Source organism: Salvelinus namaycush, chromosome 5 (assembly GCF_016432855.1).
Source record: "Salvelinus namaycush isolate Seneca chromosome 5, SaNama_1.0, whole genome shotgun sequence".
Classification (NCBI taxonomy): Eukaryota; Metazoa; Chordata; class Actinopteri; order Salmoniformes; family Salmonidae; genus Salvelinus; species Salvelinus namaycush.
Window position 1 is genome coordinate 50,517,785 of NC_052311.1, and position 16,414 is coordinate 50,534,198.

Here is a 16,414-nt window from a genome sequence, read left to right on the forward strand (position 1 = left end):
TCCTGAACTGCGCCTTATCACCAAGGGGTATAGTGTGTTCACGGGCCACGAGACCCGTTGGGAAGGTACCCCTGACTCCTCAGGACGAATATTTCACAGGGTGAAAATACAAAGACAGAATGGACGTCCCTGCGGCTGCGTGGAGTTCTATATCGGCACCCAGGAAATCCGAAACCAAAACCTCAGGGAGGGGGGCCATACTGGGGATACCCGACTGCGTCTGCTTATTCCTTTTAAAAGTTGGGATGTAATGGAATTGAAAATGTTGCAGGCGTTGGATGATCTCTTTGTACAGAGCCAACAGCGGCAGAGCCTTGTTCATTTAAAGAAGTGCATAATATATACGAATCGTAAAGATTACGATGCAAAAGAGCCTCCAGAAGATACAGCGTCAGAAGAAAACTAAGTAAGCGGATGCTTTAACCACGCCCCCCCAGATACCCAATGGCCTTGTTCTACAATAAAAAGAAAAAAGCAGCCAGTTCTTCATTTCAGCATACACCATGGATCTCCAGACCATCTACGTGGACGCATCTACGTCATGGGGCCCCGAAACTAAGGACTCAATGCCTCACAGCCCTACACTCTACTCACCCCTGGCAAGACCCTCGACACCCCCTACATGTACCCAGCCTGAGGATGTGTTTGATGGGGTGGTCAGTACTATTTTTGTGGATACCATCAAGGCCTCTGTAGCTACACTTTTAGACTTGGTGATTGGCGACTATATAAGAGAAAAATGCATCGGCTGTGAGATCAATCACCCCAGCCAGCGTCGTCATCCTTGCCTATACGACCCTCCGAGATACTACTTTTTCAATCATTTTGAGGAGCTGGTGAAAAGACTGTGGTCCCGCAGGTTTATACCCTCGCTGGTCAGCGCCCTGGAGGCTATGGGTCTTGTGCCGTCTATCCCTAGAGTTTACGGGGTAACCGAGGCCTTCCTACATGAACTGAAGGAGGCAATTTTCATCCACGAGAAACTCAAAGAAATCCGACACACCCTGGTGGCCGACAACAAATACCGGGAAGCTGTGGTTGCTGATGTGGTGCTTTTCTGGCTCAATAAATCCCAAGAGACCGAGTGACATTTTGTTATTTAGACGTAAAAGCTATGGGTAACTATGTGTCTACGATGTTGGAGCGAATAAATACATTTTTTCTTTTGAGAGACCTTACAAATGTTATGCATCAGATTATTGAAAATAAAGTGAATAATGTATCGTTCTACACGACACACAATACCTGGGCTAATGTAGAGCGTTTGCTGAAAATGGAACAAATCATGAATCATGTACGACATACGGGTGGGAGTTTGCAATGGACACAAATGGTATCAAGAATTGTTGATGAGTCTGAAGAGCTAGAAGTAACTTTGGCTAAGATTTTGCATTATTTGTTTGAACCCCCATTTAATGTGAACGTGTATCATATTTGTTGTTTATATACTTATATATCCGACGTGTGTGTTTTAAAAATTCAGCGACACAAACCTGTAAATCTAAACCATATATACAGGGTGTTGCATGATGTGATTGTTGAGAAAACTGGGACTTGTATCTTGCAACAAATCCTGAATTGGTTGTATACGTAATACTTGGTGTTAAAAAAATAAAAATTCTCAAACTGAAATGTTGTCGTTATTTGAAAGTGGCTCATTAACGTTATTGTCCCTCAGAGAGGCAAGAAGGATGGCTGAACAGCTGTTGAAAAACATTTATTATAATCCCGCTAACCCCGGGTCTTATGGTGGTAAAGAGCGTTTACAGAGAGCAATAGCCGAAGAAACAGGTAGCCTGTTAAGCGATGCTAAAGTGAGTGAGTGGTTATCAGAGCAGGATGCCTATACTCTCCATAAATCTGTAAGAAAACAATTTCCAAGAAATAGAGTTTTTTCTACGCATCCCTTATCCCAATTTCAGGCGGATCTATGCGACATGCAGGCCCTTGCCGATAAAAATGATGGAAATCGCTACATGCTAACGGTTATAGATATTTTCTCTAAAGTAGCCTTTGTAAGGGTTTTAAAAAATAAGAGCGGGGCCGAGGTAACCCGGGCCTTTGACTCGATCTTGAAGGCAGGAGGAGCACCCAATAAAGTGCAGACTGATGGCGGAAAAGAATTCTTCAATAAAACATTTCAGAAGCTGATGAATAAGTATAAAATAATACATTTTGCTACAGGCTCTGATTTGAAAGCTTCGGTTGTGGAACGCTTTAATAGGACTTTGAAAGAGCGGATGTGGCGATATTTTACAGCTCACAACACCCACAGATATACAGACATAGTTCAGGATTTAGTAAACGGGTACAACCACAGCTTCCATAAGAGTATACGTATGAAGCCCTCTGACGTCTCTTCGGAAAACTCTTTTCAAGTCTTTAAAAATATGTATGGTTTGTTCCCACTTCGCCGTAAGAAAAAAATGACTTTTAAATTCCTAGTGGGTGACTTGGTTCGTATATCAAAGTTGAGGGGTGTTTTCGACAAAAAATACGAACAAGGCTTTAGCTCGGAGTTGTTTACCGTTACCGAATGTCTGCCACGCATTCCCCCGGTCTACAAATTAAAAGATTATGACGGGGATCTTATAGAGGGATCTTTTTATGAGAAGGAATTACAGAAGGTCCAGTTGGGTAAAGACAAAGTCTTTCACGTGGAGGAGATTCTAGATCAGAAGAGAGAAAAGGGTAAAAAATGGTTGCTGGTCCGCTGGAAAAACTGGCCTCAAAAGTTCAACAGTTGGGTATTGGAGCATGATGTGGTGGAGGCAACGGGGATTAATTTAAACCCCTAGTCATGATAACTAGCGCATCAGTCGCGTGTACACAGTTGGGCATCATGGAACACAGCGGCTTCTACCTGACTCTCCCCAGTAATGCGTCGGCACAGATATATCGTAATAATCAGAGTTCGAAGTATACAACCAATTTTCCAAAGCCTATAGAGTTATCAGAGGCTTGGGAAGTAGGTCTCAGCGAGATTACATACCCCCATAGTTGGTATAATATCAAAGCTAAGGACCGTGATTTTTATTGCAAAAGGTTATCGGAACCTGCAAAACTTATTAAGCTTAAAAAAGGTTTCTATAGAACCGTCGACAGGATCGTCTCAGAGTTGAATGAACACCTAACCCTGAACAAGATGGAAATATTCCTATTCTACAATCCAATCCATAAAAGGATACAAATCTCAGGGCCTGCTAACGGAGGTATAAAGACCAGCGGTAATTTATCCTACATGTTGGGGATGGGTCCCAATAAATGGACGTATGTGAACGATAAATTATTCCCATTCCCTGCGGATATACATGCAGGATTTTACAACATATTTGTGTATACCGACATCATAACCTATCAAAGGGTCGGAGACAGCTGTGTGCCCCTCCTGCGAACAGTTCATATAGACGGAAAGGATGGGGACATCGTCACTGTCAATTATGACAAGCCGCACTACGTACATGTCAGCAAGAACTATATTGAAAACATTCTGGTTGAGCTTAAAACGGATCAGAACGAAAACATTGAATTTACTTATGGTAAAACGATTGTAAAACTCCACTTTAGACCCACCAAAACCTCTCTACATATATAATATCTGTATTATATTTATAAACATAATACAAATAAAAGAGTTATGGAGCACCATCAGCTCGACCCTAACCGTTATGTTTCATACTATGTGGATCAAGTTGGTAATGGACTACCAGGATATCATGGAGCACCGACAATGTATGGTGCGGGGATAGGCGGTATATTCCGTAACCTCTTCAGGATGGTTTTACCGTTTATGAAGAGGGGCTTCAGCATAGCCAAACCACATTTAAAATCCGCGGCTAAAAATATAGTAAGTGAGGTTGTAGCCAATGCTATGACCCGAAGGGCGTCACCAGATGTGGAGCATCAAGAAGGCTCGGGGCTTATGATATTGTCTCGAAGACCAAAAAAGAGACCCCCAGGTTTAAGACGCAGGCCGGCACCTAAAAAGCGGCGGTTAACTGTTAAAAGAACCTCAGTAAGTCAAAGACGTGGTAAAGTGAGGAGGTCTGAACCAAAACAGGCTAAAAGAATACTAGGAAGTATTTTCTAAAAGAATAAGTGACATGGCTCTTTTACATCGAATGTCCTCTGAAGCTATAAAGACAGAACTCGATCTTTTCACGGCCCCTTTAACGCAGCATTCAATAGATAGATCCAGTTATGTGGAGATAGCCCCTCTCTCTGCTATTACCGATAACGGGCCTATCGAATTTTTCATACCAGGCCACGGTGACAACTATCTGGACCTCAACAACACCTTGGTGCATTTACGTCTAAAAGTGACCAAAAGAGATGGGTCTAATATTGCAGGCGATGCCAAAGTGAGTCTCATTAATTACCCCTTGGCCACCATTTTCTCCCAAGTTGATGTGACTTTGGGTGAACGCCTAATCAGTCAAAGCAGCGCCACATACCCATATAGAGCCATCATGGAGTGTTTACTAAACTACTCCGAAGACACTCTCAAAACACAATTTAGCGCCGGGCTGTTTAGCAAGGATACTGCAGGAGCCTCTATGGAATCGACAGACCCTTCCACCGGTGCAAACAAAGGACTAGCGGCACGAGCTCGCTACTGCGCCGAATCTCGAGAGTTTCATTTGCTAGGCCCTATACACTCTGACATTTTCTTTCAAGAACGGTTACTCTTAAATTCGGTTGATTTAAGATTAAAATTAACCAGGGCCAAGGATGATTTTTGCCTGATGTCTCCCCAAGACGGGGATTTTAGTTTGAAAGTGTTGGGGGCCACCCTTTTTATTAAAAAAGTGTCTGTATCTCCGGCCGTACGCCTGGGTCACTCACATGCTTTGATGAAAGGAAATGCCCTTTACCCTCTCCAAAGAATTACCATGAAAACCTTTAGCATACCTGTGGGCAGTAGAATCTGCAGTCAAGAAAACCTATTTCTAGGCCCTTTACCTAGATATGTGGTTATAGGTCTGGTTGATCACGCCTCTAATACGGGGAGTTTAGATAAAAACCCCTTTAATTTTCAACACTTCAATGCAGAGTATGTAGCTCTCTGTCAGGACGGACGTCAGGTTCCTGCTAAGGCTTTCCAACCCCAATTTAACAACAACATATCTGTGCGAGAATTTTACAATCTATTCCTGGCTACAGGGAGGCATCTAAAAGATCTCTCTTTACCTATTGACAGAAATGATTTTGCAGAGGGTTACACATTGTATGCTTTCAATTTATCCCCTGATGATGACACCTCAGGAAATCTGTCTGTGGTGTCCCAAGGTAACCTCAGGCTGGAAATGCGTTTCCGTACACCTTTAGCCTGTACAGTTAGCATGATTGTTTACGCATGCTCTGATTCAATCTTGGAAGTGAATGCCCGAAGACAGGTCTTAGTGGATTATTATTAAGGACCTTTGAGCAAAGACATGAATACCCAAGAGTTGGAAGGGCTCATGAGCCGCTTGATTGGAAAACAATTTTGTGGAGTGATGGCTTGTGATGAATTACCTATTGAGATATGGCCTGAGAGGCCTGCAATGTTTATTGTCAATACCCATCCTAAACACATGCCTGGTGAACATTGGCTAGCTATGACATTAGAACAGGAAGGTGGAAGAAAAATCTCAACTTTTTTTGATTCCTATGGCTTTCCCCCCGGTTTTTCACATTTCCCTAAATCTATTAAAGATTTTTTGACCCTAAACGGTTCAAAGATCTACTACAGCATCAAACAAGTGCAAGATAACCTTTCCACTACATGCGGTCACCACTGTGTATTTTACCTGTGCCAAAGAGCCCGGGGAGTTTCTTTTGAAGATGTTATGTTTCTTTATAAGGATGATTTAAGAAGTAATGATAACTTTGTATCTTGTTTTGTTAGAAAATATCAAAAGTGTTCAAATGTGTGTCGTTTAAGAACGCGTAATCAAGGCGTATGCTCACGTCATATGTTTCAAGAATGCCACAAATGTTAAATTGCTTATTTTTCAAATAAAACATTTTATTGAATTTAATCATAGTCATTCAAAAGTCATTTTCAAAAGTCTAACCACGCCGAGAGATCGGGATTAGGAAAAGGTCCTGAGACGTTCATGGGAGTAAATGAGTTAGCATCATCGCTTTCATAGGGGGACGGTGTCGTTGGGGCATCTTTAGGGGTGCTGTATCTCGTTGAAGGCTTTTGTTTTAAAGCTTGAATCTGTTGACGAAGCTTATGGTTGGGTACACCGGAGAGGGGAATGTTCAGGATTGCCAGGGCCTTAAGAAACTGACGCCAGCCGGGAGGCCTTCGGTCATCAGCAACCTTGTGGGCAGCCGTGGTACTTTTAAGTAAGTCCACCATATGGGACCCCCTAACAACAGCGCCCTGAAGTATAAACTCTCCAGAATCGTTCCAAGCAGCTAACCCCTTTGAGTCTTTTATCTTGTTCATAATGTATTTAACATTCTTCCTGTTACGTAAAGGCACATGTGTCAGTAGGTCATGCATAACTTTATCTTCAAAAGGCATTTGAGCTTCACCAGACATAGGATCTTCACTAGGTAAGATCGCCGGTACAGGCCTTACCGGGGCCTGGCTATCGTTAGGTTCGACATCTGTTAAAGGGTCCGGTAGGGAAAGTGTTAAATGGTTGGTCTCTCTCTCCCCTTGCTTTACCAGAGTCAAATATCTTTGCATTAGGTTTGTGTATTTTTGGATCTTATCATAGGGGTTCAATCCTTTTCGGTTCAAAACATCCTTCATGGCCGTATCCAAATCATTTTCAGCTGTTTGTCTGATATTTTCAGGACCCTGCATTTGATTTTTAAGTCTATCCAACTCTTGTTGTGGCACCAAGTACATTTTAGTGGCCATCACACCGCGTGTTCAACCCCCACGTCTGGCCGCAATAAGGCTGGTGATGAAGGGCACGGCTATACTGAGTAAAGGTATAAGAAAACCCCCAGACTGTTGTATACTATGTCTTTTCTTTTGAAGACTGGCCCTTTTATTGGCAAAGAGTTTGATCGCGGTCTTTTGTCTCTTTAATTTTTTCAATTGGTTCAGGGTGAGTGGAATGCGTCCTTTGAGAAGATTCAAAGCAATCTCACATAAGGCTAATATGAGATCTGAAGAACAACTACCCAAGATGGCCTTCCGTCCTTTAGCTGTAGACCCAACTAGCCTTGTCAAGAGGGGCAGGTTTCTTTTTAAACGCAGAGACATAGCGTTTACTTTTTAGGAAGGTATGCAGCAGGCCGCTCCCACGGAAACAGCCCTGTACGTAGCCTAAGGTGTTCTGGAGTATTTGCTTTTAAATCCACGATTAAATAAGAAAATGGCTCTTTGGTAGCGTCCTCATAGCTCTCCATAAAGTATGATTTCCGTCCAGGGTACATCTGCTGAGCTAGAGTGCTAATTTGCAGTTTGTCTCTAGGATTTTTAAACAATACCATGTAGTTGGCATTCAAGCTAATGGTCCGACTATTTTTACCTTGGTGAAACACATTCTGGACCAAGTAAAGCACGGACAGGTTTCTATGATGAGTATATTGGGTAAAAGCTCGTGCAATTTCGGGGTGTTCGCTACCAGCAAATAGCATATCGTCCAAAACCAGCAGATTATATTTATGTGGGGGGAGAAGTTCATCATCAGACAGAGATTCGGGTATTCCTTCAACAAACTTGATTTTTATTGTCTTCAATAATTCATCATACAGAGGTTGGTAACATGAATAACACCATACAATATTGTCAGGCTTTTGAGATAACACATGTTCAGAATTCTCTAAAATACTTTTTACAAAAAAAGTTTTACCACTGTTTGATGGGCCTGCAATTAAGGCCGAAAAGGGCAGTTTTAAACGGGGGTCAAAATCCTCGACAGCCGTCATTATATCTTAAGCTTTAAGACACACTGGGGCTTGTAGCATAAGTCAGTAGCCAAAGGGCAATGTGGTACCGTCAGGCAATAGCCGTCTCTTGTCATAGACTACCCTGAATCTTTTAGTGAGTGGGGCGTTTCTTAGATGGAACCCCTTTTTATCCCTCACTATTTTGTTGTAGGAGGTCAAAATCTCCAAGTCACTATTCTTGTCATTTACGAACCCGTCGACCAAGCGCGTGATTGATTCCAAGTTTACACGCGGGGCATTTTCGTAGTTTTGAGTCACGCCTTTGGCTTTCAACACCACGTGATTGTCTTTAGTCCTAAAAGCATAGCTTTTGGGCCCACATGAGGACCATTCTGTGATATGGTCACCCTCGGCGAGTTCACTAGTTAAACCCCCAAGATAGTTGCTAAGTGGGGGGGTCCAATCCCCCGGCTTGCTTACATAGACCACAGAGTCTGTGTCGTGGTAAAGAACCCGCCGCTGAAGCTGTTCCATGAGGGTGTACAGTTCAAGTCGGGCATAGGCTGTGGTAAATGCTGCAAGAAACACATTTACATTACCTGGGGGTAGAACCCACTTTGGGTTGCGCCGCCATTGCACCAAGGCAATGTCTTGACTCAAGAATGAAAAATGTGAAATTTCGTATTGGTCCGAAAAAACAAATTCCAAAAATTCTTCCGGGTCTTTAATGATCGAAGTTGTTAGCATATTGCTTCTCTGCGCTAACTTCCCCCAAAGGGAGTTCAAGTACAATTTCGAAACATTTCTTTTGGTTTTGTTGACCTGTATTCTGTCAGGGTCAAGAAGTATGCCTTCTCTGTCATGGTAGTCTTGAATGTACTTCTCTTTACTTTCTTGATCTGTGACCGATGCTGGATAGCCTGAAGCCATCTGCTTGCATCTCAAGAAGGTCTTGATGTACTCTTTAAAAAGTGTGTCTGATTTCCTGGAAAAGTTCCACACTTCAAAGATTTTGGCCACACGATACCCCTTCTCCAAAGCCTTAGAGAATTCAACGGTGACCCAGACACCGGTCAGGGCTCTTTGTTGATCTGAGTGATCACATGGGTTTTCCTGGTTGTTGTTTTCACAGCATGTGCGACAAAGGGGAAAGAAAAGTTTTCCTTTAGACCCCTTGTAAGGCAACACCGGTATAAACAGCCCCCTAGGAGGGTAGACAGTCGCTTTGATTAAACCAAAATAATTTTGGGGTTCGTCAAAGTCGCTGTGAATAATTTCAGGATGCCCTATAGGATAGCATGAGGAACTCATTACATGAGGATATAGGGATGTAAAATCTACATAGCCTATTGTCTCGTCGGGTTGAGCTACATAACGCAATGTCAAAGCATTGGTCCTGCCTCCAAACAAGGCCTGTCTCGGTTCCAGGGGCTCTGGAGGGTCATATTGGGTAAGGAAGGCCTGAACATGAGGATCCGCCTTTTTCAGGGCTGTCCATTCGTGTTCCCACAAAACCACAACTTTTAACCCGTATGTAGCCTTTAAAGAATTCAGTTTGTCTTGAAACTCTTGGTACATTTCCCCAAAAGTCTTTTGGGTTAGGACACACATGGCCTGGGGGACAAAGCATAATTTACAACCGTGGAAGAAACAACCGTTGTACTCATACACTGTCTCAACACCGTCAATCTGTGTGTATCCATCTACATGGTAAGGCCCAAAAGCCTTCTCCCCCCGATTCAAAGCATGTTGGATAAAAACATTTTTATCCTGGGCTAGGTACTCCAACCATTGAATGGAGCCACTAGAGTAGGCCTTGAATTGTCGTCGGTAGTTGTCTGGCGATGGGATCGCTATAGATGCTGGAGTTAGATAGTGTGTACGATAGGTTTTCATGCACGCGGATGCAATAGTTGTACAGCTCCAGGGGTCAATGCCTGCATCTTTGATTACCTCTTCTCTGAATCTGAGGCATCCTTCACGTAGTATAACCACGTCATTGTCACAGTATGATTCCATCTCTTTATGAAAATCAAAAGTTCCATGTCTTACTGTCTCGTACCACGTCATGAATTTCTCACGCTCTTTGGTAGACATTTGATCACAACCGTACATTTCGGGGGCTGGATAAGCTCCTATATAATGTAGATTCTCCTCAGATGTGAAGAAGTGGGGGAAATAGCCTTTGACCGAGTTTTCAAAACCCAAGGCCTCTGGCATTTGAGCCAATCTCATGGGTAAGAAGCTTAAGCTGTCAATGTATCTCTGTTTGAAGGCGTGGTCAACAAAACATAAGATTTTACTCCCTTGAGCAATGACACTGGGCGCCACGCCTTGCTGTATCAAAGGGTTCAGAAGCAGATAGGAGTCATAGGCTCGCGCATTGTGAGCTATAAACGTGAAGTTTCTGTACTGGGCCTTTCTAAAATGTTTTAGAAAGAGTCGGGCGCAATCGGGCCCCTCGGCCGACCACTTTTCACCGGTGAAAGTCATGGTAGATACAAAAATAGGCAAGTGAACCCCTGATTGCTGATTTGTCTCAAAATCATAAAAAACATATTTCTCTGTATGTTCATCTTCAGCCAAGGGCTGAATGTAACACTCATGTGTTACTTCTTGAACAACTTCTGCGTCTCTGCTTTTCAAGGGCCCTTTACAGATTGGGCAATGTATGATTCCACAAACATGGGGTTTAGGGCTGTCTATTTTAAGGTTGTAATTGCAATGACATTTTGGACATTTCTTGTTAATGTCACAAATGCTTACAGATTTACAGGCCTTGGGGTGCCATGTTTCAGTTTTGTGTTTTTCGTAACAGTAGGCCGAACGACATGTGCGGTGACAATCCTCACAGGGTGTCAAGTTTAGCGGTTGCATAGGGCAATGTTTATCCAGACATACTGAACAGTTATAACGGCACGAGTGCCCCCCCTTGCGGGTGTAGCCGGTATGACAGGCTGGACAGACATATGGGGCGCCTAAAAATGCTGTGATGTTAGTTACGGCATAGTAATGCTCATTTTGCACATAAAAGTACATAGTCTTAGGGTGTGGCTCTTGTATATTTTGGAACTTCAAGAGAGCGTCATTAGCCCTGCTGTGGTACAAAACCACAATCTTGATATTCAGAAAGTTTTCAAATTTGCCTATGTCTGAGAAAGCCACAGCCTCCTGTATACCTAAACCCACAGCCTTTTGTAGCTCTTGAGCTTTCTGTAACGCTTCGCGCTCTGTACATCCTGGGCTGAGTAAGTGGGCCAAACCTATGGCAAAGCATAGCTTATTACCATGATTGTGAACGATTATGAGGTAGGCCTTTTTATTGCTTATGATTTCGGACTGCATCAGGCTATCGAGTTTACGTCTCTGCCCGCCGCCCCCTTGTGGTGGCCGGACTAATTGTACTACAAGTTCGAGGGTCCTATCTGCTAGCACGTTTAAATTTGACTGAACAAGGCGTTCTAGCAGGTTAACAAATTGTTCAAGATCTGCTTCACCCCTATTTAAAATAAGCGACACACGGCTCTGCAGACTGTCTCCAAAAATTTCCAACTGTAAGGTATCCCTTGGTTGGCTATAAGCTCTAACTCTATCTACCAGTTCATTCAAAGTGTCCATAAGCATTACGTAAAACACAGCATATTCCCGAATCTGACCCCCCCATGCGAAATTGAAAAACTGTCGAACCTCAATATTGTGGAATTTATTTCGATACAAAACATGTTCACTGCGATCAAGACCATCCCCATCCTGATTTGCTAGACAATTGTCCAACTGTTCAAAAACATCGTATTGGGTTTCAGACTCTTCAGACATGGGTGTTAAAGGCTGGCTTAGAGGTGTAGGTGGTGCAGAATTAAACCTAGGGCTTTCGTTCTGTACATTGTGATCAAGACCTTCCCGCTCCAGATTTGATAGACATTTGTTCAGCTGTTCAAAAACATCGTATTGGGTTTCCTCTTCGAACAAGGGTGTTAAAGGATGGCTTAGAGGTGTAGGGGGTGCAGAATTAAACCTTGGGCTCTCGTTCATCTGGGTAATTAAAGATATGATTGATTCGGGTATCTGTGATAACCTGTTTTCATCTGCAGACCCTGACTCATTCATACGTGTAATAATTTCAATGAGTTCGGAGGGAATCTGGGATAATAGGTTTTCATCTATAGCCCCTATGTCAATTAGCCCAGAATCATTCATATGGTTAATTATATCTTGGAGCTCTGTAGGGATTTCCGCTAAGAGGGTTTCAATTGTCTCGCTTAGGTCTATAGGGGGCGCCATTTCTCTACTTAAGGATGTGTGTGCTTGTGTTTTTTTTTTTTACATATGTGTTTTTTAACGGAGGTATTTGCTTGTTTTAACCCTACTGTTGTTTAACATGCGGGGAAGCTCTCTACGCCAGAATGACACATCCTGATTGTATTGATGTTCGAATAGAATACCCATACGACGTTGAAGTAAAGCCTTTCGTGATTTTAAACCCTGTGTAAAAGCCTTGAAAAGCACGGCTTGGTCTATTTCACAAGAGGCTGTTGCCCCACCAGAATTGGCCGCTTCAATAAGGTTGGCCACTTCACAGAACATCAAATCGTCTACCTCAGAAATGTCATTTAAAACTTTGAAATCATCAGGCTTCGCTGTTCTGGTGACTGGGGTCTTTGGCGCCTCTTCGGGATCTAGATGTGTAGCTTCTTGGATGTCTTTATAAGCCGGCGAGGAGTCTGCATTAAAAAATAATACATACAGAAAAATAGGTTATTAACCCTAAAATATGTTTGATAAAAATGTAAAATACATTTCAGATATAAGCCTATATATTAACAATACATTAATTAAATACCTCGGCTTTTTTGAAGAGGGCTGTTCTGAAGAAGCTCTGAGAACTCGGGAACATGTCTTTGGGCAACCCTAATTATAGCATCTGCCTGGTCTGTAGCTTGTGAGCCTGAAAGTAAAAAAAAAAAAAAACACCATTAGTCCATGTTTAAACATATTCAGGCATAAAAATAAAATATATATATAAATGATAATTGATTCATACCTTGTCCTTGTAACGCTGTCTCGTGAATACCCTCCCAGTAGTATTGTTCGGGTGAAGCGGACCTGTGGATCTGGGCCCTGATTGTCCGTTGGTGTTTAATAGGGGGCGTCCAACGGTCCTGGGTCAGGGGAGTTGACAGGCCGTTTAAAGTCTCTGTTTGCGGCTTGTGTGTAAATACATCCTGGGAGTAGGGCACAATTGTCTCGTAGGCATATCCTTCACAGAAACCGTGTAGACTCCCTATGGCACCCGTTCTAGGATGTATTTCAGCTGTAAACACATAAAATAACTTTTAATATAAGATGCCTACACTTTTTGTTTTTAAGGTATAAATATTCTTACGGAATTCTTGAATCTTACTTACTACAATTCAGGGTCGGCGTTGGGATGTAAACAATTTGTTCCGGAGACCCTACGGCCGGTTCGAGTTCAGTTATATCTCGGAGAATCTGAGTGAAGGTTTGAGAATCTAAAAAAACATTAGATAATATTAAAGCTCTAATCATTTTAGCTAATATTGACATTTTATACGTTAAGAATCCGGGCCCTAAGGCCTGTTTAATATTTCTATAACATACAACGTTTTCAAACAATTCCCAAGAACAAACAAATCTAATATATAGCATATGTAAATATTTATTTCAAGAACTAACCTTGAGAAATATCCATGAGGAGGGTTTTTACCAGATGATCTTTTTTAACGGGGTCCGTCCGATAACTATTCCTGGGGGAATGCTGTAGGGTAAATGCGCGAAAACGAAGCTAACAGGGGGACCTGTTTTGCTTAGCTTTTGTAGCCGTATGACTCGCGTGGTGTCGTATTTTTTCGCGCTAAAACCGCCTCAAAGTTATCTTTGAAGCCTAAGACATGTGGTTCAAACACCTGCCATTTGGTTCAAACATAGGGTATTGGGGGGGTGTCTAAACATTAGGTATCTTTTTGATATTCTAAAATCTCCGGGGGCTAGCATCTAGATGCTGGGGGTGGGGAGGTCTCGACATCGCTGGGCTGAATGACTTTTAGGCATCTGTTTTGCCAGATAGTGTAAACCTTGGTTTCAAACGACCCCCATGCATAGAGAGCCTTGAGCGCAGATGCAAGGGTATTTTTTTAACAAACACACCCGACCCTTTTTTCTCTGTTTTTGAAACACACACACACACACGCGCGCACATTGCGCAAGTTTTTTTCTCAGGGACCGACTGCGCTAAGAGTGAACAAACGCGAGAGTTCCTGACATGGTAAGATTCTGATTTTAAAACCATTTATTTCATTCAAAATATTTAGTACATACATTTTATAGCCTTACATTATTAAGGTATTTTACAATGCCGTTCTTACAGATCCAGGGATCTGATGCAACCACCCCCCATTGTCAGTGTCCAGTTGGTCATCAAAATGCCGGGATCTCTTGCCAGGCTCAGCAACACTTGGTAAGTTTTCACTCCAGGGGTAGATCCGACGTCTGGCCTTTTGGTCTTGACTCTGTCTCAAGGAAAGCCTCGCCCAGCGCTGTAACTGTTCACCATTTTGGAAGAGAATGTCCAGCTTATTCATAAGGGTTATGAAAATTGGATAATCCACCCATTTAAAACTAAACACAGGAATAAAAAAGTTTACATGTTTGCGTGCTCTGGAAGCTACAGGAGAATTGACAGACTTTGTAGCATTAGACTTATCATAAAGGTCACAGGCTAAAATTGTCACTTTGTTGTCAGGGCTATAGTCCATTGAAGCAATTCTTAGAGCCTTGAGATCACTGCGGCCGCAGACCTGTTCTTCCAAAGCATATCCTGGCACATTTGTACCACTCAGGACCTGTTCAATTTTACAAAGCGCCAGCCTGATGTTTAGCCATTCTCTCATCCCCAGAGCCGGGGGAAAACTCCCAGGTTTTGCCTGATAAAGGGGTTTGGGTCCACTGTCTGTGAATATCTTTACCGTAGAATCCTCCGGGTGGAATATGTAAGACATGTGGCCCTCACTCGTACCCAAAAATCCTTTAAAACATTCTGGAGCTTCACACAGAACTTTTTCAAGGCTTTGGTCACTGGGTTCATGACAAGCCGTGCATAACATCCCTAAAATTGGCATAGGTGTCATTTTTGTTTAATATTCAGGGGGGTTATCATGTACAGGCTTAAACAGGTATTGTTCAGCCGCTTTATAAGGGGCATTAACCACCCCCAAACCGTGAGAAACAGGTTGACCTGACACCTGGTCACTTACTCAACCCTACCCCCCTAACCACCACGATGTCCTGACCTGAAACCCAAATATTGACATGCACCCTTCTACATGACATAGGGTCATAAATCATTACATAGGGTCATAAATCAGGCTTGGGTCATAAATCATTACCGGTTGACCTGACAACTGGACCCTTACCCAAAGACCCCCACCTAACCATCAGGATGTCCTGACAGGCAGCCCCTTAGGTTCACATAGCGGTCACATAGGTTCACATAGGGTCATCCATCAAATTTTGACGTGTGACATCTACTTTAATCTCTCTCTCTGGGCTAAACACCCATAATTCACCTGTGCGCCTTGTCATCATAATAAAGTTGTCATTTCTCAGCTGCGTAGCATTGCTAAATGGTCCCATATTTGTCAATGTATTATAAACGCATACAGTGTTGATCCTCCCATCTCTACCAGGCTCTATCAGGTACCTCTGGCACAGATGGCCAATGACTTCTCCTTCATTATCTCTCACAGGGAAAAGAAAAGAAAAGTAACACAATTACAGAAAAGGCAATTAGTGCCACGCTGTCAATGTTACGGAACTGAGGGGTGTAATTACCAAGATGAGGTTTTTGACGGCTCTGACTGTGTTGCGCTCGGCAGCGACGCCACCCTCCATACCTGTTTTTTTAATGAGTGTCTCTCGGCTTGGGTGAGGCGGTAAGGAGTGGTGATGATGTTCACGGGGTGCACAGGGGAGAGAAGGGTTCCATTATGCAATAGGATAGATGCGAGACCGACAAATTGGCTACATAAACTTGAACTGAATAAGTAATTCTTCAATATTAGGTTATTACCCCATCTCAGAAACATACTGTGTCTAAACTATGAATTCCATTTGATCATATCCAACATTTCTTTAGTAAACATCACATAAAGCTAGGTTGTATCTGATAGCATCACCTTTCTCCCCTCTCATGTCTATGTGCTACATGAAGAGTCTACACCACATATGAGATCTGGAGAGATCCTGACCTTTCACAGGGAAACAGTTCCCTGCAGCCATCTGTCAAAAGCCCTGCGAGATGAAACCCTGGCTTACAGGGAATAAGATGGATGACTACACTTCATGTCCTCTGCACTTCAGTGGCAGCAGGGTAGCTTCTGTATCAAGTATTCTTCTGTCATGGCGCACCTTTGTAATGAGTCACCCTTTAGCAGTATGGAGTACTGATATCATTTGTGCATGATTATTCACAAGAATACACATCTGTTTATTCAACAACAGCAAAGCAAAAGCCTGACTGCATAATATAGGGTAGATTTGTATATTGTGACTG

At 42.8% G+C, this 16,414-nt stretch overlaps 1 protein-coding gene across 1 annotated transcript; it reads right to left on the reverse strand.

Annotated features, from left to right (window-relative positions):
• Positions 1–11,645: 11,645 nt before the first annotated feature.
• LOC120047629 lies at positions 11,646–13,543 on the reverse strand. Its single transcript, XM_038993174.1, has 4 exons — positions 13,251–13,543; positions 12,887–13,156; positions 12,686–12,790; positions 11,646–12,566 (listed from the first exon to the last, which is right to left on the reverse strand). Exons 1-4 carry the CDS (start codon positions 13,510–13,512, stop codon positions 12,181–12,183), a joined length of 1,023 nt encoding a protein of 340 aa, XP_038849102.1. The 5' UTR covers positions 13,513–13,543; the 3' UTR covers positions 11,646–12,180.
• Between the last annotated feature and the right edge of the window lie 2,871 nt (positions 13,544–16,414).